The sequence below is a fragment of the Littorina saxatilis genome, linkage group LG9 (genome assembly GCF_037325665.1).
Source record: "Littorina saxatilis isolate snail1 linkage group LG9, US_GU_Lsax_2.0, whole genome shotgun sequence".
Taxonomy (NCBI): Eukaryota; Metazoa; Mollusca; class Gastropoda; order Littorinimorpha; family Littorinidae; genus Littorina; species Littorina saxatilis.
In genome coordinates, this window is record NC_090253.1 from 61,656,023 (window position 1) to 61,677,435 (window position 21,413).

Consider the following 21,413-nt stretch of genomic DNA (forward strand, 5'->3'; position numbering starts at 1 on the left):
GAAACAACTGATTAACAAAGCTAATGGTTGATGACAACATGTTGTTTTGCAGAGGAGGAGAAGGCGAAGAAAGACCCGCGCTACCACCTGAAGCTGGTGAACAACGAGGCCAAGTCTGCCCTGGAGGAGCTGGACAGAGAGTACGTGCCGTCGCCATACCTGGTAGGTGGCTTGATTGGTATAGTGAGAAAATCAGGTTTTAAAAAGGAGGGAGTTTTAAAATTGGGGTAATTTTACAGATGAACACAAAATCTAAGAAAACAAGGTCTTAAAATGGAGGAAGACCTAAACTGGGGGTCTCAAACTGGGGGGTCTCAAACTGGGGGGTCTCAAAAGGGGGGGTTCCACTGTATCATTTAGTCCTGTTTGAGGAGAGTCTGCACAAAGTTGACTGAAAAATAAATCCTTCGCCTAGTGTAGGGGCTGAACCCACAACGATAGCAACCACTGGTTTGAAACCAGTGCCAGTACCGACTGAGCAACGCCCCCATCCCTTACACTGGAACACTGACTGACTGACTGAGTTGCTAATTATGTTGGCCAAGGTAAGCAATTTTGTTTGGTTGGATTCAGGTAACATGACTACCCAAAAATAGGGGTTCTGTGTGTGTGTTCAACTCAGTTTTAGTGCAGCCATTGTATTCTGAATTCAAGAGTGGTTAATACTACCGCTTGATTTCTTCTTTTGTTTATTTCACTTTCTATGGATCATGCGCGCTTCAGTCATTTCTGTGGAAGAAGCAACAAATGTCCCATTGTCCGTGAAATTTAGTTGTGTTTTCAGAATGTTGAAAAGAGAAACCTTCAGGGCTCCCCACGGATGCTCCTCCTAGAGGATCCCGAGACTCCCACTTTCAATTTTTAGAGGGTCCATGGACCCCCACTGCAGAATTTTTGAGGGTCCCAAGGGTCCAAAATCCGAATAGTCCCGATATATCATTGGGACCATTGTGGTCGAGCATTAGTGTACTGTGAAGTGTCTTTTCCGTCCATTGCTTTGTTGGATCTGTGTTTGTTTACGGCTGAAGTCGCCCGGCATGGTTTTGCCCGAGCAACCAGTGTGTTTTACTTTTAGGACATAACCTTTGCCGGGCACAGCTACGTTTGTATCACTTTCAACCTTCTTTCTGATTTCCTTTGCGCGTGACATTGACACAGGTGCTTGCACAAGACGTATACAGTTCGAAAACCGTACCTCAGGTACACAATAGCTGACCATTGCAGTCTGAAAATAGTATCTTCGGTACGCATGATATAGGGAAGTTAGTGCGTCCCTGGACCCGCTCTTTTAAAGTTTAGTGCGTCCCGTGACCCCTTCTATAAATTTCTAGTACGTGTTTTCGGCTTCTAGTGCGTGTAGGACGCAGGGACGCGCACTTTGGGGAGCTCTGACCTTAATCCAACTTTCTTTTATTTTAAATTATTTCTTACCTTTTTTATTAAACTTTCTTTTTGGGGTGGTCTTTAAGCAAGAGATTTATATCCCAGAGTCTGTAAGGCTTTTATCAATATCAGTGTCCAAGCACTGTGTGCGATATGTGTGAAGATAAAACTGGTGTTTTATGTCAAGTTTGATGGTTTGTTCAAGAGTCTTTGGATACTTTTCTATCATGTCTACATTAAGACCTCGTGTTTATGTTTTCAGGGTTCCAAGGAAATATTTCCGCAGAAGGCAGACAAGTTCAATGCAGTAAGTTTATGTGCTTTGTCTTCCGTTTTCTGAATGAGTAAAAAATGAGAGCGTCGAATGTTTTGATTTTTGCAATTGGCACTGAGTTGTAAAGATGTAGTTGACATTGTACACACATTTTTTTATCAGCTTTATTTTTTCTTGTTGTTTTTTGGTGTCATTTGTTTTTTGTTTTGTTTTTAAACAGATAATGTGGTTTGATAATCCTAACTTCAAATTAAGACAGTAGTAATCTTTCATCTCTGTACAAAATGTTCAAGTGCAAACCTAGGAGACTGGCTTATATGAACTGAACTACGGGTCCTTAACATCCTCACAAGGCTGGCCTATACAGTGTCAATTGTTCTCTGGTGGACATTGACTATGTATGGTTGTGTTGTGCAGGCTACCTACTCCACTGGGCGCGTGGCCGCCTCCTTCACATCCACAGCTATCTCCCCTGAAACACACCACCAGGCTGGTCAGTTGTCTCCCTTTGTGTTTTTCATTTGATTTTCGTTTTTTCTTCCCTTCTTGCTTTCTTTCTTGATTTATTTTTGTTTCCTCTTTATAGTATTTTTTATCCTACATACGTGAGAGAGACACCCGTGAGATAATAATCGTTCAAATCACACGTGTGTATATCATGTAAATGAGGTCATGTCAAGCAAGTCTGGCAGGGACCTGTTTTTCCACTGCTTATGATGCCAAAGTCACCGAGACAAACGTCATTATAGAAACACAAATTGCGCTCGCTAATTACCCTCGATGAATCTTAAGAACTAACACGTCATGCCACACTTTCAGAGTGACGTTTCTTTGCTTTGACGTAATAGATTGCACGAGGCTTTAGAAGAGATCGAGGTTCTAAAATAAGCGTCTTCAATTTAGCTGCCTCGAATGCAGGACATTTTCAGTAAAATACACGTAAGTACAGTATGTAGGATAAACAGAATACTACATGGCTTGCTGTTCCGTACCAGATTTACACTCGTTGCTTTTTCAAATAGTGAACAGCTCGCTTTCGCTCGCAGTTCAATATTTAAAAAAACAACTTGTGTAAATCTGGTACAACACGGCAAGCCATGTAGTATTCTCTATATGTGGAGAAGTGTTTGGTGCAAGAAAGTGGACATATTAGACCTGGTGGGTTCAAGGTGGAGATTTTGTAAGTGTAGTTGGATGTGACGAAAGGGAGTCGTATAAAGCATTTGCTTTTCTTGTTTTTATTCATCCTTGCTCTGTTTTCTTTCTCTCTATAATTAAACATGCCTTTATCGTGTTTAAAACAAATTATTTTTTGCCCTGTGGTAGCCCTGATTGATGAAGACGTTCTGCGGTACGAGCGCGTGCTGAAGATGAAGAAGAAGGGGTACGTGCGCATGATGACCAGCAAGGGGCCGCTCAACATCGAGCTGCACTGCGACATGGTGCCCAAGACCTGTGAGAACTTCATCAAGCTATGTGCCAAGGGATACTACCACGGCACCGTCTTCCACCGCTCCATCAGAAATTTTATCGTGAGTTCAGATAGACAGACCTGTTTACCCTCCCGGGTTGTCCGGAATTGTTAGGAATTTGGGGTCTAAATTCCGGTATTACGGAAATTTACCGAAAATTACGGAAATTCCGGTCGCGAGAACCTTTTCCATGCGCAAAAACTCGAAGTCGAAATTCTGGTAGTCACCAGGACTGTGATTTCCCGAAAACCTTTTTAGCTCAAGGACAACCGGAACAGCCTTGTCTGCGCATGTGCACAGCAAGGTATTTGTCGGTCAACGCGCGGTTTTGTGGCATTCACCATCCATTCGGTCCGATAGACATGGGTCAGAAGCGTAAGGCCGATCTCTCTGGGGACGAAATGCCATCAAAAAAGCTAAAGTTATACAGAAATATCGACAAAACTAACAAGTCAAGTGGCCGTGTCTGGATAGATATTTCTCTGATTAATGTCCTGAGCTCTTCAGCATCAGGCCTGAAAGTGGCGAGTATTTACATGTAACTGGCGAGTAGAAATGTTCGTCTACTCACCAACTGTGAGTAAAGTTGCTGAAACAAATTGTTTGTTTGGCTGGTAAAGTTTGCTCTCCGGCTAGTACATTTTCAGAATCACTAGCCAAAGGCGAGTACACCATTTGTTGGACTTTCAGGGCTGAGCATCAATAGGACATTTGACAGGCAGACGGGTGTACCCAAACAGCTCATGCTGCAAATTGTTCAGAATTCCCGAAGATCCGCACTGCACAACTTCAGTGCACATAAACATGAGAGCGCTCGGTCGCCTTTTGAAGATTTGTATCTTAAAAGGAAAATGAACAAATATTGGGCTGCCCGAAGGAACAGAGATCTTATCCGACAATGAACGCGCTCAGTATAAAACAATAGAACATCTGACCGCCATTCGGCTATGTGAATCGGAAATTTGGGCCTTTTAATCAGTAGATGTCTGACGCCTAACGACATCCCTGGGAATGTCGTGTTTTTATGAGTTGTGGAAGAGCTGCTTTCCCTTGTTTTTTCTTGCATTTCCATAGAAAAGCTGAGGCAAGCTACACGTGGCATTGTAGGCTTGCCTCTGTGTTTATATGGAACCAAGGAAAAGCATTCTCTATTTGATTTTTTTCCAGAACGCTTTTTGATGGTACTCTTTTGCTTTCATGCAGAGTGCTGGTTAGAATGTAGAAAAAGAGTGCTGCGATTTGATCAAAAAGATTAAAGAAGTTTATTCTTTTCTCAGCAGAAGTCGCTTTCAAACCATGTGTATGATTATTCTTTGTATTCTTACCCCTCGTCATATCTTTTAGCTTTCTTTGAAGAGGAGTAAAAATCTGCAAACAAAAATCTTTACAAGTACTCACAGTCACAATATACATGTTGAAAAGCTTTTTTGGGGGCAAGCTTATGTGATTCAAAATGATTTTAGATTCTAGCTTTTTCATTTCTTGAAAACTCTGACAATAATCATTTTTACCTTCTACATTGTAGTATACTGAGTTGATGCTGACTATTTAACAATGGAACCACTTTTTTGTTGATTTTGTTTTCAGATTCAAGGGGGAGACCCAACAGGAACCGGGCGAGGTATGTTTAGATATATACAACACTTCTGTTTTGTTTCTACAACAAATATAGAAGTTACTTTTTATATTTAGTCAAGTTTTGACTAAATATTTTAACATCGAGGGGGAATCGAAACGAGGGTCGTGGTGTATGTGCGTATGTGTGTGCGTGCGTCACTGTGTTTCATTTCAGGCACTCTCTGCTCCAGGCTGGCTCCAGCTAAAAATAACCGGCAAGAACCACCCTCATCCCCCTATTTACCCTCCCTTTCCTTTCCTCCCCCCATTTCCCTCCTACCCGGCCCCATTCACAGTGGCGCCTGACAGACGACTCTTTCTTTGTCTGCAGCGAGCGTGGACCGCTCTCTGCAAGCAGCTGCTGTGTTGATAAGGTTCTGTAGCTCGCGCGCTCTAGAGAGAGCCTAAAAACAGTGAGAACGTTTTCTGCACTGTTCAGAATGCCTGATAAGTGGCCCTCTATATACTCCCGCAAGGAAATAGTCTCCATGCGAAGGGTGTAATACTTGAAAGTAGAACAGTGGTTATACATTGTATACTCTTGAGAATAGAATAACAGGTGACCTTTCTTTTCCCTTTTGGAGGTTTGTCAATGACGCCGAAGATGCTTACTCATGGCGGTGTTTTCCAATGTGTGACTGTGTGTGTGTGTGCGTGCGTGTGTGTGTGTGTGTGTATGTGTACATGTGTGTGTGTGTGTGTGTGTGTGTGTGTGTGCGTTCGAAATATATACAAACAGTAGAGTATATCGTATTTACATACATATTATGCCAAGGACTACTAGTAAAAGTCATTGATGGTGCGCATGTAAAATTTGTTTTGCGTTTATATAATTATAAAAGTCAAAATAGTGTAGATATATATAGACTACACCCGCACACGTGTAAATCCACGCGTATACATGTACACGCAACCCGATTTAATATGAGAAGACCATCCAGTCCAACATTTGCGTACGTAAAAATTACATTATACATCATTTCAGCTTGACTCATCTAGAAGGGTGTAATACTTGAAAGTAGAACAGTGGTTATACATTGTATACTCTTGAGAATAGAATAACAGGTGACCTTTCTTTTCCCTTTTGGAGGTTTGTCAATGACGCCGAAGATGCTTACTCATGACGGTGTTTTCCAATGTGTGACTGTGTGTGTGTGTGCGTGCGTGTGTGTGTGTGTGTGTATGTGTACATGTGTGTGTGTGTGTGTGTGTGTGTGTGCGTTCGAAATATATACAAACAGTAGAGTATATCGTATTTACATACATATTATGCCAAGGACTACTAGTAAAAGTCATTGATGGTGCGCATGTAAAATTTGTTTTGCGTTTATATAATTATAAAAGTCAAAATAGTGTAGATATAAAATTCAAAATAGTGTAGATAATGTCAGTAACATATAAGAAAGAAAAAAGATCTTACGGCAATACATGTTCATGAAAATTATTAGCTGCATGTGAATAAAACAAAAAAGCTTACCTCACGGCCCTCCTATACAAGTCTCACAAACTTGTATATATATATATAATATACCACAGGAGAAAAAAAAATAGCTCGCGCGCGCTCACCCAAATCCGCTCGAAGTGCCACATGATATTAGCCCCAGACAACACATAGATGGATAATACATGTATGTCAATCGTATGAAACAAAACATGCCACAATTTACAAGACAGAAAAAAGGCTAAATGAGAGAATTGAAAAAGGTGTTTGCTCTTCAAGTAAATAATTATACCACACCTTACAGATCTGAAAAACACATGTATGCTGCAGTTAAATAAACAGGAAACCCAACATCCGAAAGCACGGCACAATCTATAAGAGGACAGAAGACAACACAGTAAACAAAACATCATAATCAATGTGTCACAATAAAAGAACACAAAATATTGGAAAAAAAGACAAAGGTAATCCCTAAGTACACTGATATATACATGTACAACACTTTACAAAATATATATACAAACAACAGAGTATATACAGTCGTATTTAAAAACATATTATAGGCATGCGTATGGTGCGCATGTGAAATTTGTTTTGCGTTTATATAATTCAAAATAGTGCAATTAATGCCTGTAATATAAAAGAAAGAAAAAACGGTCTTTCAATACATGTTCATGCAAATTGTTAGCTGCATGTGAAGAAAACAAAAAGCCTACCTGACCCTGCAACTGTTGGTCAGTAATCCAATAGCAGCACACAAGTCGATTTGAAAGTTTTTCAACACAGTTTTTCACTCGTATTGTTCTCACAAACTTGTATATATACCACAGGAAACAAAACTCGTCGATCCGAACAAGATGAAATGCACGACAGTCAACAGAGCTGCATATAATAGCGTACTGTAGCGAGTGCCTGTTCCGAGAACCTGCGCGTGGGTTAATTCACAAAACTTACCCCTCAAAACTGCTCTAGAAATCATTCACAAACACCTGTAACTTAACTTGTTTTCACTCTATCACACAGTTAAGACTAAGTACTTACGGACGGCAAAATAAAAACACAGGCGGTTGGGCTGTTATCAGTATTCAGTGTGATTATAAACTGATATACAACGCGCAAATTCTGTTTCTTTTAACAGGAACAAAGAACAAGAGCTGAGTGCCAGTGATATTAGTATTACCACAAAATCAAACAAAACGAGTCGAATGAATAAACTCCAGTTTGCACCAACACAATGCCTGTATATTCAAGTAACAAAATACACAAGATGAACATAATCCCAGGTGTAAGTCACTGAAACGATCCCTTTTTCACACCAAGAATCAGGTAATTTTTCAAACTGGCGCCATCGCACACAAGCTCCACATAGAGTCTTTGTGTGCTAGAGACAGCGCGCGAAAGGGAATCAAGGTCACCGCCAGCGCACGGTAGGCTATTTATGGCCGTGCTTGCTCCAAGCTCCCTGCCGCTGACAGAGCATATTCGGCGCAGCAGTGAAATAGTGTGGCGTGTGTGTGTGTGTGTGTGTGTGTAGAGCGATTCAGACTAAACTACTGGACCGATCTTTATGAAATTTGACATGAGAGTTCCTGGGTATGAAATCCCCGAACGTTTTTTTCATTTTTTTGATAAATGTCTTTGATGACGTCATATCCGGCTTTTCGTGAAAGTTGAGGCGGCACTGTCACGCCCTCATTTTTCAACCAAATTGGTTCAAATTTTGGTCAAGTAATCTTCGACGAAGCCCGGGGTTCGGTATTGCATTTCAGCTTGGTGGCTTAAAAATTAATTAATGACTTTGGTCATTAAAAATCGGAAAATTGTAAAAAAAAAATAAAAATTTATAAAACGATCCAAATTTACGTTTATCTTATTCTCCATCATTTGCTGATTCCAAAAACATATAAATATGTTATATTCGGATTAAAAACAAGCTCTGAAAATTAAATATATAAAAATTATTATCAAAATTAAATTGTCCAAATCAATTTAAAAACACTTTCATCTTATTCCTTGTCGGTTCCTGATTCCAAAAACATATAGATATGATATGTTTGGATTAAAAACACGCTCAGAAAGTTAAAACAAAGAGAGGTACAGAAAAGCGTGCTATCCTTCTTAGCGCAACTACTACCCCGCTCTTCTTGTCAATTTCACTGCCTTTGCCATGAGCGGTGGCCTGACGATGCTACGAGTAAAATGGCATTGCGTTCAGTTTCATTCTGTGAGTTCGACAGCTACTTGACTAAATATTGTATTTTCGCCTTACGCGACTTGTTTTTTCTTTTTTTTTTTACACCATATAGAATATAGAAGTTATATTTGCCTTCAGGTTTGCTACATGGATGAAAATCAGTTGAATGTAACATTTAGAAAACTGTCAAAACTTTCAGCACAGAAATACAACCATGTTAAGTGGTTATTGACCGGTAGAGGCGCTGGCTTTAAAACCGGTCGTTACTATCAGCGTGGGTTCAACCCCCAAGTTCGGCGCGGGATGTATGTCCCAGAGTCAACTTTGTGCAGACTCTCTTCGGTGTCCGAACACCCCCGTGTGGACGCATGTGCACGATAAAGATCCTAGGGTCACAGCGAAAGCCTCAGGCCTTGGAAACACGAATACATCATGCATGCAAAAATATGATGCCCGGGTGTCCGTTCGGCCAATATGAGTTATTTCTAATATGCTGACTGTTAGCAAATGATAACAAGACATGTCGAGAAAAAAGATATCAAGCATGAGCCTTTTAGGCGAATGTTGATATCGTTTGTGAGACATGTCTGTTATCATTTGCTAACAGTCAGCGTATTAGAAATAACGGTTTTATTACCGTTTAATTCGACCAAAAGAAATTTCGAAGCGACCCCGCGAATTAGACAGAACAGCCGCAAGCGCTTCTACCTGATTATGCCTGTCAGTCAAAGATTTCTCGTGACCTGAGTCAGCCAATCAGAGTAACACACCTGACGTGATGAATATTCACAGGTCAAGTGCTTTTAACACACAACAATCTCACAAGATAAATCATGTTGAACATGCGTTTCGGTTGCTTCGCTTTTTCTCGTTGAACAGAGAGCGACAGATTTAGAACCGACTCCAGACGGATGGAAAATGACGTAAAGATACATTTGACATAAAGCGAGTGACGCAATTTCACTTGATTTTTCCGAACTTTGATCATTTAGATTTCAAGTGAGCCTTTGGCATTGCACACTCAGACGATGGGCGGTGCCTTCCTGTTCTGTAACGCACCCACCGACAAAACTCGCTTTTCAGTATTTTTTTTTTAGATAAAGAGAGTATTATCTGACAGCATTTGAAGTGTCATTCTTTAGAATAAATCACGCTGATATTGTTGAAATACATTTTTACTTTGTCTTGTTAATTTTTAGCGTGATAAACAAAAAGGGTCCCTGTCTGAACGTTATAACATTTAGAGGGTCACCTAGAATCCGTCCTGATTGGTCAAAAAGCCATATGGGGCACTGAATTGGTAATAACAGCCCATAAAGTAACCATTTCAGCACTGACCCAAGACGACCCAACCCGGTCCCTATCCCATTTCAGGTCTCCTCTAGCAGCCGGCAACCAGCTGTCTATCATGGGATTTACAGGTTACAACACGAGTGGTATTTTATATGACTTGTATTTCAACACGAGTGGTTTTTTATATGGCTTGTATTCCAGCGGATGAATATCAAGGGACTCGCGAGCCTCTGGCGAGTGAGTCCCTTTGATATTCCCGCTGGGTCTTGACTGAAATACAAGCCATATAAAAAATCACGAGTGTTGTAACCTATATATCCCATGAAGATCTAAAAGACAAAGTGTGACGGAAACATCAAGCTTTAGTTGCCTGTTCAGATGAGGCACCTCTGCACATACCTTATTCTAAAGGCACGTCTGTTGATCTATGTCAAGTCGGTGCATAATGGTGGCTTGGTTGTCCCCGTCAGTTGAAAGCCTCTTACACGGATTTGACTGAATACCTAGTGGTTACATATTCCGTGAGTCCCTTGATATTCATCCGCTGGGTCTTGACTGAAATACAAGCCATATAAAAAACCACTCCTGTTGTAACCTTTATATATACTTTTGCATCGGTTTCAACCTCCTTTCCGATTTCTTTCGCGTGAAATTGACATCGGTGCTTGCAAAATCTGAAACCTGTACCTCAAGTACATTATAGCTGACGATTGCAGTCTGAAAATAGTATCTACGGTACGCACGATAAAGGGAATTTAATGCGTCCCAGGACCCCCTCTTTGAAATTTTAGTGCGTCCCGGGACCCCTCCGCACATTTCTAGTATGTGTTTTCGGCTTCTAGTGCGTATAGGACGCAGGGACGCGCTCTATGGGGAGCCCTGCTTCATACAGTATCTGTAAACAACTGTATGGGGAGCCCTGCTTCATACAGTATCTGTAAACAGCTGTATGGGGAGCCCTGCTTCATACAGTATCTGTAAACAGCTGTATGGGGAGCCCTGCTTCATACAGTATCTGTAAACAGCTGTATGGGGAGCCCTGCTTCATACAGTATCTGTAAACAACTGTATGCAGTGTTTTGCTGTGTGTTGTCTTACAGGCGGGGAGTCAGCGTGGGGCGATGCCTTCAAGGACGAGCTGAAACCCAACCTGACCCACGCAGGACGCGGCGTGCTCAGCATGGCCAACAGTGGACCTAACACAAACAAGTCTCAGTTGTAAGATATTGGCATATCCACATAACATATTGGCATATTCACATAACTAGCTACTAGATATTTTCAGTGTGAAAATTGATGAATTCCTGAATTAACTCTGCCGGGTTTGTATGTGTTGTCAAAGTAGAAATACTCTTGGAAAATGTGAGGCACGCTTTTCCTTACGGTCGCTCAATTTGTGCACTGAAGCGCCGTCACATTGGTAATGCCCATTGTGAGCTCCCTTGTGTGTACTTTCCAACGATTATTATATTGAGCAGAAAGCACAGATCGGAGCTGGGTTGTCAGTCGTTTGCATGATTTCACTGGCATAGATCGCTTGTTTGCATGATTTCACTGGCATAGATCGCTTGTTTGCATGATTTCACTGGCATAGATCGCTTGTTTGCATGATTTCACTGGCATAGATCGCTTGTTTGCATAATTTCACTGGCATAGATCGCTTGTTTGCATGATTTCACTGGCATAGATCGCTTGTTTGCATGATTTCACCAGCATAGATCGCTGCGGCATGCTTGCTTTAGTGTTAAAAAGGGAGGGAAGGCAATTCGTCCACAATCCATAAAAGTTTGTCATTTTAAGACCTTGCTTTATTTTCAGGTTTTCTATGTGTAACCTCTGTAAATTTACCTCCATTTTAAGACTCCCTTCTTTTCACGATTTTCTCAGATTTGTTTGTTTTTTAAAGTGCAAACAAGGGCATGGTAGTTGAACCAGTTATTCACTAGTATAACAACGGAAGGTCAGATATAGCTTGAAGTGGGTCTGTGAAGATGCTGTTGTGGGTGTGGGTGTGTGTGGTTCCTGGCTTAATGTAAAGGACGTGTCTTTGGTGTATTTTCAGTTTCTTCACTTATCGTTCAGCCAGACATCTGGATGGCAAACATGCTGTGTTTGGAAGGTGAGTATTATTATGCGTGTTTGTGATGCTCGTTTCTGTGTGTCCAGAATTATAAAACATTTCAAATGCAAAATTCACTTTGCAAGAGAGTTGTTTTTTAAAATAAAAAGGGAAATAAAATGCATTATTTAGGGGCACAGGCCCAAAACACTGGGACTTTTCTTGACTTGTAGCATGACCGTCCTTAGTTTAGTTCCCATCTGGAGTTACGGATTTTGAAAACAGTTTCCTAATAAGTTTCAGTATTTTAAAAGAAAGAGAGAGAAAAAAGTCAGATGAAAAGATTTAAAAGATTCTGTTGCATTTCTTTGCATTTAGGGGCTCCGAATTGTGTCAAAATGCACTAGAATGCTCGTATTGTGTCAACATGCACTAGAATGCTCGTATTGTGTCAACATGCACTAGAATGCTCGTATTGTGTCAACATGCACTAGAATGCTCGTATTGTGTCAACATGCACTAGAATGCTCGTATTGTGTCAACATGCACTAGAATGCTCGTATTGTGTCAACATGCACTAGAATGCTCGTATTCTCCCCTTGGATCCCCAGCTTGTCCCCCCTGCTTTGCTATTTTGCCAACTGTCCTACCTGCCTGTCACAGGTTGGTGGGAGGGCTGGAGACGCTGGACGCCATGGAGAAAGTGGAAGTGGACAAGAAAGACAAACCCAAGGTACGCAGTGTGTTGGTGCACTGGAACCCCCATTTTAAGACGGCAAAAAAAAACACAGAGAAAATAGGGTCTTTAAATGAGGGAGTCTGAAAAATCGGTCATAAATCTGTCATAAATCTGTCATAAATCTGCCATAAATCGGTCATAAATCTGTCATAAATCTGTCATAAATCTGTCATAAATCTGTCATAAATCGGTCATAAATCTGTCATACATCGGTCGTACATCGGTCATACATCGGTCATAAATCAGTCATTAATCAGTCATTAATCTGTCATAAATCGGTCATTAATCTGTCATAAATAGGTCATAAATCGGTCATTAATCGGTCATAAATCGGTCATTAATCTGTCATTAATCTGTCATAAATAGGTCATTAGTATCGGTCATAACACACACACACACACACGCACGCACGCGCACTTGCACACACATACACCACCACCCTTGTCCTGATTCCAAGTCTAAGTTAAAACATTTAGTCAAAACTTGACTTTATGTAAAAACAAGTCGCGTAAGGCAAAATTACTACATTTAGTCAAGCTGTCGAACTCACGGAATGAAACTGAACGCTCTGTATTTTTTCACCAAGACAGTACAGCTTCGTCAAGCCCCGCGTGAAGGAAATCGCTCACTTCCCACGTGCAAAACGTAGTGATATTGACACGCCAGATTAGCTCGGTAGCGTATTGTGCTAAGCAGGAAAGCGCGCTTTTCTGTATTCTTGTTAACTTTCTGAGCTTGTTTTGAATACAACCTATCATATCTATATGTTTTTGGAATCAGGAAATGATAAAGAATAAGATGATATCATTTTTGGATCGATTTCTTAAATTTTAATCGGAAGACTAATTAATCTATTTTCGTTAATTGTGATCACATTTTAAGAGTTAACATGACATGTATATATTTTTGAGTCACTTGAGAAAATGTGACTCTATGTAATCGGTCAGTGTTAGTCTGTCGGGCCGGCCGGCCGGCCGTCCGGCCGTCCGTAGACACCACCTTAACGTTGGACTTTTCTCGGAAACTATCAAAGCGATCGGGCTCATATTTTGTTTAGTCGTGACCTCCAATGACCTCTACACTTTAACGATGGTTTCGTTGACCTTTGACCTTTTTCAAGGTCACAGGTCAGCGTCAAAGGAAAAATTAGACATTTTATATCTTTGACAAAGTTCATCGGATGTGATTGAAACTTTGTAGGATTATTCTTTACATCAAAGTATTTACATCTGTAGCCTTTTGGTTTAAACAATGTTTTATTAAATCAAACATGGTACAACAATACAACGATAAACAGTAGGGACACGAACTCAAGCGAACGCTTATATTACGCGCCCTACGTAGTTACAAATTAACAAAAATATGATGTCGGACAAACATTACTTATAAACTATGGAACTATCTAGGTAAACAGCATAGTTGAAGCAAACCAAAAAGAACAAGAGAAAGCTAGCAGGAGAAAGAGGGGGAGGGTGAAGGTGGGACGAAAGAATGGTAGGTACATATGAAAGATGAAGGTGGTTAGCGCATACAAAAAGAATATACATAGTACATTGTAAACTGTAATCCAGTGGCAAATAAGCAGTAGTTCGCTGAATATATAATTGAAAAATGTATATAGAATACATGGCATGGATATGCGTACTGAGTCAAATTAACAAAAACGACCAGATTTACAGACAAACGATTGGACACTTTCAAAAATAAGCTTGTTGGTGCGAAGAGAAAGGTTTTCGCTACCATTTAACAATATTTCAACATGTCTGTAATGTACAGGTAGTGCATTTATTGTAGATAGGCGAGCGTCTACGTACAAAGGGCAATGTATCAAGTAATGGTCAGCTGTTTCGTGCAGGTAGCCGCAAGCGCACTGCGGATTTTCCTGTAGCCTTTTACGAACGTTATCAGAAAAACAAGGGAGATAACTAGCCTTTTCTGTTCGGCAACACACAACTTAACGTTGGGCTTTTCTCGGAAACTATAAAAGTGACCGGGCTCAAATTTTATGTGAACGTGACTCATTGTGTTGTGAATAGCAATTTCTTCCTGTCCATCTGATGCCTCATATAATATTCAGAACTGCGAAAGTGACTCGATCGAGCGTTTGCTCTTCTTGTTAGATTAAGAATTTGATGAGGAATACGACGCAATCAATTTTAAATCTGTTTGCAAAAAATCGATTTTAATGACAACTTTAATGAGCAAACTCATTAATTAAATTTTAAGCCTCCAGGCTGAAATGCAATACCAAAGTCCGGGCTTCGTCGAAGATTACTTGACCAAAATTTCAACCAATTTGGTTGAAAAATGAGAGCGTGACAGTGCCGCCTCAACTTTCACGAAAAGCCGGATATGACGTCATCAAAGACATTTATCCAAAAAAATGAAAAAAACGTCTGGAGATACCATATTCAGGATCTCTCATGTCAAGTTTCATGAAGATCGGTCCAGTAGTTTTCTCTGAATCACTCTACACACACACACACACACACACACACACACAGACACACACACACACATACACCACGACCTTCGTCTCGATTCCCCCCTCTATGTTAAAACATTTAGTCAAAATTTGACTAAATGTAAAAAGAGGTCAATTTAGTGACTGTATGAAGAGGAATTCCTTGTCAAACAAAGTTCTAAAATGGAGGTGATCATAAAACTGAGAGTTTCAACAGAGTAGAGTAATTGTCAATCAGATTGTATCACAACAACATCCAAAGACCAATATTGCTTTACTGTGTCCATTGAATTGCCTGAGGCTTTCCTCTATCTTGTATAAGTAATATGATGTGTTTTCTGACTTTTTGCAGGAAGAGATGAAGATAGAGAGCTGCGTGGTGTTTGTCAACCCCTACGAAGAGGCGGATGAGCTGGTAAGTGATTGTCGTGTTCCGAGCGTACATAAACAACACTCACATCAGGTACGTTCATCTAGTTTACTTGTCTAGCAAACTGCTACAGATGACAACAATACAAGGTCGATGCGGTAAGCCATGCCTCATCAGTGTCCCGCGTGCATGCCAGAGAGCGAAGCGAGTCGTGGGCGGAAAGCACCGTTGCACATGCGCGCCCCATCACATGACCGACCGAGTTCGACCGACACGACCCGAGAGGTACCGAATACCGTCACAGTGATCACTATCAGACAAACCTTGTAGACGTGCATGACATGTTGGTATGGTTTCCACCCTCGCTCTTCTTCTTCTCATTCGCTCCCTTCAGACATCCACTCCTGTGGCACGCACGAATGCCGCCGTCCTCTTTAGGGCCGCCCAGTCGCCAATCCACCCTCGCTCACACTGAAGACACGTGACGAGGATGTAGTGAACCGGGACGCAACTAGGGCTCTACCTGCCTCTCTCTCTCTCTCTCTCTCTCTCTCTCTCTCTCTCTCTCTCTCTCTCTCTCTTTCTCTCTTTCTCTCTCTCTCTCTTTTTTTTCTCTCTCTGTTGTTTGTTTTCTTGTTTGTTCTATTTCTTTTATCATTTACATGTATTAGAATTCTGCATTAGATGTACGGACAGGTTGTAAGAAAAGGCGATATCTCACAGGACTATCCTTGTAAAAATAAAGTTCCATCATCTCTCTCTCTCTCTCTCTCTCTCTCTCTCTCTCTCTCTCTCTCTCTCTCTCTCTCTCTCTCTCTCTCTCTCTCTCTCTCTCTCTCTCTCTCTCTCTGTCTCTCTCTCTGTCCAAGGGAGCTTAATCCATACTTTTGTCCTGATGACTCGTAGGCCATCTGAGGGGTTGTCTCCCTTGTGAAGATACTCCAATGCGGTTTTGAATGCACAGAGAAACCCATCTGTTAATGCTGCCCTGTGTCTGGAAAGACAGGGAGCCTCAAAAAAAAAGGGGGGGGTTGCTTATTAGAGAGATTATTTTATCCTACATATGTGAGAGAGACACTCGTGAGATAATAATCGTTCGAATCACACGTGTGTATATCATGTAAATGAGGTCATGTCAAGCAAGTCTGGCAGGGACCTGTTTTTCCACTGCTTATGATGCCAAAGTCACTGAGACAAACGTCATTATAAAAAAAAAATTGCGCCAGCTAATTACCCTCGATGATTTTTTAGAACTAACACGTCACACCACACTTTCAGAGTGACGTTTCTTTGCTTTGACGTAATATACTGTTCAAAAAAAGAAACGCATAGTTGCTACTTGCCAAATTTGTTTTATTTTTCGAAAAAATTAACAGAAAATCCAATATTTAGATTATTTGTTTGAAATTTGGTATGGACACAGTTGAATGCACACACAGTTCATTTGCATCTTCAAATCAATCAGTCAATCAATACGATTGGGTGCCGAGGCTGTCAAGTCAGTAGGGGGTGTGACTGCCTTGAGCAGCAACAACTGCCCGGCACCTTCTGGGCATGGACTGGATCAGATGCCGGATATCTTGCTGTGGGATGGTGTCCCACTCCTCCTGAAGTGCCTGCAATAGATCGCGGTGATTTGCCGGCGCTTCTTCTCGCCTGCGCACACGTCTGTCCAATTCATCCCAGAGGTGTTCTATCGGGTTCATGTCTGGCGACATGGATGGCCAGGGAAGCACCTGGACATGGTGGTCGGTGAGGAACTGGGTGGTGAGTCGTGCTGTGTGCGGGCGAGCGTTGTCCTGCTGGAATATGGCATCCTGGTCAGCCAGAAGAGGAAGGGCGTGTGGGCGCAGAATTTCCTCCACGTATCGCTGGGCAGTTATGCGCCCTTGGACGTGCACCAGGGTGCTCCTTCCAGCGGTATTGATCGCCCCCCACACCATGACGCCTCCACCACCATGAACGGGTGCCTCATCCACACAGTTGGGCGCGTAACGTTCGTTTACTCTCCGGTAGACCCTCCTCCGACCATCATGTCGCTTGAGCAGGAAGTAGGACTCGTCGCTGAACCACACGTGTCTCCAGTGATTCCGGACGGTCCAGCGAAGGTGCTGGTTGCCCCACTGCACTCGGTTCTGGCGATGGCGGCGGTTGAGGACAGCTCCTCTGTGAGGTCTGCGAGCTCTCAAACCAGCTTCATGCAGGCGGTTCCACACGGTCTGGTCCGATAATCGGTGTGGCCCGGGGAGAGCCTGGACAGAAGATGAGGCCGACAGGAAACGATTCCGGAGGTGGCGGAGCCGTATGAAGCGGTCGTGAGCAGCAGTTGTCGCCCTTGGTCTTCCCGCTCGTGAGCAGCAGTTGTCGCCCTTGGTCTTCCCGCTCGTGGCAAGTCAGCAACGGAGCCAGTGGCTTGAAACCTGACCCACAGTCTACTGATTGTGCTCTGGGACACGTGGAAGTGCCTGGCGATTGCACTTTGACTTTGGCCTGCTTGTAAACGACCCAATGCAATTTGGCGGTCTTCTCTCCTCAATCGGGCCATCTTTCGTCGCTGAATTGTCGTCTGATTTCTTTGTGGCGAACAATCCGCTTTTATGGGTTTTGGAAGACATGGTGAGAGCTCAATATTCCCCGAGTTTCACGAGATTACACTGAAGCATGACGAGTGGTCATGCCAAATGAGCAATTTTGACATTGTAGCCACTGATAACGCATGCGTCACGTGCAGAGCTCACTTGTGGCAATGGACGAAAGGTCGACGACCAGATAAACATTTTCTGCAGTTTGGTGGATATCCTTGTAGCCATATAACTAAATTAACCAAATATTACAAGCTATGCGTTTCTTTTTTTGAACAGTATAGATTGCACGAGGCTTTAGAAGAGATCGAGGTTCCAAAACAAGCGTCTTCAATTTAGCTGCCTCGACTGCAGGACATTTTCAGTAAAATACACGTAAGTACAGTATGTAGGATAAACAGAATACCACATGGCTTGCTGTGTCGTACCAGATTTACACTCGTTGCTTTTTCAAATAGTGAACAGTTCGCTTTCGCTCGCAGTTCAATATTTAAAAAAACCAACTCAAGTAAATCTGGTATGACACAGCAAGCCATGTAGTATTCTCTATTTCTGCTTTCATGAAGGGATCATGTGATCTACCTGAGCACACACACGAACACACATATGACTAGGTCAGATGTGCATGATAGCACACCGACATGACTTGTCTGCCAGCAGTCTTTTGTTCCCGTCACTGTACACCCACTCCTGCCCCCCCCCCACCCCCCCCCCCCCTCCGGTTGTGAAGTCACCCTAGTCAGAAAAAAAACCTGGGCCATATTGACTACACCACAATCAACCATTTTAAAAAATGGGAACAGGTGTATTTGGGTGTGCGTTCATTAACCCAGACAACAGAGGTGAAAAGGCCATAAAGGACAAAGATATGTTTATCTACCTTTCAAAGCGAACCTCAGCGTATGTAGGTTGTCAGTGTGGAAAACACCTGGGTAGGTGGTTGATAGCACGGCAGGTAAACACAGCATTTCAAACACATAGGTGGGGGCACGAGGTCGTTAACCGGGGGAGAATGCTGGTGGGACAGGTATCGGGTAATTGCTGTGACTTAAATCAGGTATCTGATAACAGGTCAGTGACTCTCAAGCGCTTAATCTTTTAAGCTGACAAGAATAGATAGCGCGATAATCAACACAGGGGAAGTAGGTCACTGGAATGTGTGGAGGGGGTACTGAAAGAGTTTTTTGTGTTTGTTTTTTGTAACCCAAGTGTACTCTCAAAGATATGGGTAGACTTGTGCATTGACTCACATACCGGAAAGCGACATAGAATAACAAGCTATTTGATTCTGTCTGATAACTAGGAAATTATGCATGTTTCTAAGCCATTCGGTCACAGTGAGATTATTATAAATGTCAGGTTGACTTTGCCACAGCAAACATGTCTGCAAATTGTATGCATCTGTACACATCCAATTACTGCAGTAACACGCATGTGCTCACATGTGTCTGCAATCACACACTCATGCAGTAACACATGTGTCTGCAATCACACACTCATGCAGTAACACATGTGTCTGCAATCACACACTCATGCAGTAACGCATGTGTCTGCAATCACACACTCATGCAGTAACACATGTGTCGGCAATCACACTCTCATGCAGCAACACATGTGTCTGCAATCACACACTCATGCAGTAACACATGTGCTTTCCCCCATTCATCCAATTTCACACATGCACGCTTGTGCACACAATTGCACTGTTGCATGCACAAACACACACACACACACACACACACACACACACACACACACACACACACACACACACACACACATGTGCACACACTCACTCTTGCTTGCACATACTTCAATATAAACATGCACACACAGACACACACAGACACACACACACACACACACACACACACACACACACACACACACACACACAAACTCAGGGGCACAAAATAATTGTTTTTATTTGTGTATTTTGTGCAGCACACACATTGTATTTTGTGCAGCACACACATTGTATTGATGCAGACCAGCAAGAACAATTATCTTCAGAACAGTCTGTATGCAAGAGGCTGATGTAAGTAACAGATAAAGTAGCAACAATTTGTTTTGACTGTTGCAGCTTGGCAAAGAGCGAGAGGATGAGAAGGAGAGGGAGAGGGCGGAGGGAGAGGCAGCAAAACGGAAGAAACGAGACGCCAAGACAGACACAGGTCCACGTGTCTTCAAGCAAGGGATCGGCAAATACATCAACTCGGCCGCAGTGTAAGTTGGACTCCGAAGGGGGCAGTGTTTTGGAGTAGATAAAAAATCAAAAAGAGCAATTTTACAAGTACATACACTTCATGATTATTTAATGACAACTGAAAAACAAGAAAAGTTAGTGAAAACCTTAAGATCAGACAATAGAATGATTTATTTATATGCAAAACTAGTGGTCTTTAAAGTGTAGTAATACAAAACATGGTAATAGTTTAATGTTAGCAGTTGATCTGTTATTCTTTAGACGAAACTGGAGAAGTTTGTTCTCTTTCTTTAGTCCCTCTGTGTGTTTCTTGAGTTCCTCACTGTCTTTCATTAGTCCCTAAGTGTGTGTTTCTTTTCTGTGCTGTGCTGTATGTATGTGGCAATATGTGTGATATTTCTTAACACTTTCTACCCCACCTATCTTGACCAAGATTTTTTTAGCCGAGACCAGCTCTGCTGCAGCAGGTCACTCAAAATTGTAGTAACTGTGTAGAACTGTGTATCAACACGCTGAAATGCAGGCGTTAGATAGACGTTACAGGAAGCGACTGAAGTGACTGTGTGTATGTGTACGGATATATCCGTACCAGGTCAGATAGAGCCATATGAGTGAGCAAGGATATATCCGTACCTGGGAGATAATAATAATAATAATAAAGATAGCTTATATAGCGCCGCTTCACAAATTTAACTATGCTCTTAGCGCTGTACATCGAGATATAACAATTTCAATAATATAAATACAAAGATGATATTATCATAATACACATTTACAAATATCACTCACGTGCATACATCCTCGTGCACACCACGCGCATACACACTCCCACTCATTAGCAAGTGCTTCCATCCCCCTGCCACTGAGATGTTCATATACCCCCCTGGACAAGCTCACACCATGTCCGTCTCTCTAGACTGTACATACACTCAGCAAGAAAAAGAAAGACTAAATGCAAATTTCATACACAACCCTATGGCTCAATCAAAGCTGAAGCAACTATACAAAAAAGACACACTCAAACAAGGAATCTACAATGAGTTAGGATTCCCAACCAAGTAACTTTTTACAGAGCCAGAAGATCAACTCCGTACTGTGTTCTGTTGGACAGGAAGAGAGTGGTGGACTCAGGAGACAAGCCAGACTCCTCAGATTCAGCCAAGAAGAGAAAGGTCGACGGTGGCTCCGCCTATAAGCTGAGTGACTTCAGTGCCTGGTGACGTCATACACTCAGGACCCGCAACTCTTGATAGACTTTTTCTGGTCATGGTATGACGTTGGATTGTGATGTGAAGATTGACGTTGTGGGTGTTTGGGCT

At 42.1% G+C, this 21,413-nt stretch overlaps 1 protein-coding gene across 1 annotated transcript in view; it reads left to right on the forward strand.

Annotated features, from left to right (window-relative positions):
* Positions 1-21,413, forward strand: part of LOC138976707 (RING-type E3 ubiquitin-protein ligase PPIL2-like) — a 30,458-nt gene that overhangs the window by 8,785 nt on the left and 260 nt on the right. The window contains exons 9-19 of the mRNA XM_070349577.1: positions 53-162; positions 1,646-1,690; positions 2,075-2,150; positions 2,984-3,189; positions 4,717-4,750; positions 10,775-10,892; positions 11,737-11,793; positions 12,397-12,466; positions 15,289-15,351; positions 19,972-20,114; positions 21,206-21,413. The exon at positions 21,206-21,413 is cut by the window's right edge and continues 260 nt beyond it. Coding sequence (XP_070205678.1) covers positions 53-162; positions 1,646-1,690; positions 2,075-2,150; positions 2,984-3,189; positions 4,717-4,750; positions 10,775-10,892; positions 11,737-11,793; positions 12,397-12,466; positions 15,289-15,351; positions 19,972-20,114; positions 21,206-21,314 — 1,031 coding nt within the window. The 3' untranslated portion in view covers positions 21,315-21,413. The remainder of the gene's footprint in view (positions 1-52; positions 163-1,645; positions 1,691-2,074; positions 2,151-2,983; positions 3,190-4,716; positions 4,751-10,774; positions 10,893-11,736; positions 11,794-12,396; positions 12,467-15,288; positions 15,352-19,971; positions 20,115-21,205) is intronic.